Source organism: Dendrobium catenatum, unplaced genomic scaffold, assembly GCF_001605985.2.
Source record: "Dendrobium catenatum unplaced genomic scaffold, ASM160598v2 original_scaffold_96639, whole genome shotgun sequence".
NCBI lineage: Eukaryota > Viridiplantae > Streptophyta > Magnoliopsida > Asparagales > Orchidaceae > Dendrobium > Dendrobium catenatum.
The window spans coordinates 1-552 of NW_021415078.1; the positions used below are offsets into that span (position 1 = coordinate 1).

The window sequence follows — 552 nt, forward strand, 5'->3', positions numbered from 1 at the left end:
AGAACGACTTCCTCTTCAAGGGCTTAAACCAACCCGGGAACACAGCAAACCAGTTGGGATCGAAGGTGACTCCTGTTTTTGTCACGCAACTCCCGGGATTGAACACACTCGGCATCTCACTTGCTCGCATAGACTTTGCGCCTTATGGTCTTATCCCTCCTCACACTCACCCGAGGGCTAGCGAGATACTTGTGGTGATACAAGGCACTCTTGCTGTCGGCTTCGTGGCATCCAATAATCCGGACAACAAGCTCTTCACAAAGGTTCTTAATGAGGGAGATGTCTTTGTCTTTCCACAAGGTCTCATCCACTTTCAGCTCAACATTGGAAATAAAAATGCAGTGTCTATTTCCGGGCTCAGCAGCCAGAATCCGGGAGTGATTACTATTGCCAATGCAGTATTTGGATCAAAGCCACCTATCTCTCCCTATATTTTAGAGAAGGCTTTCCAGCTTGATCAGAAGACAGTGGAAATACTTCAGGCCAAATTCTGGACGAACAATAGCTAGAGATCTATCATTGGTTGCTTAATTGCTTGCCTTCAATTTATTA

General features: G+C 45.8%; 1 protein-coding gene across 1 annotated transcript; it reads left to right on the forward strand.

Annotated features, from left to right (window-relative positions):
* Positions 1-5: 5 nt before the first annotated feature.
* On the forward strand, positions 6-538 carry LOC110102666 (germin-like protein subfamily 1 member 16; the record flags this gene model as incomplete). The annotated part of the gene is made up of 1 exon (XM_020831100.2): positions 6-538. A coding segment is annotated over one exon (504 nt), but the record flags the coding sequence as incomplete, so codon positions are not given.
* Positions 539-552: the final 14 nt, after the last annotated feature.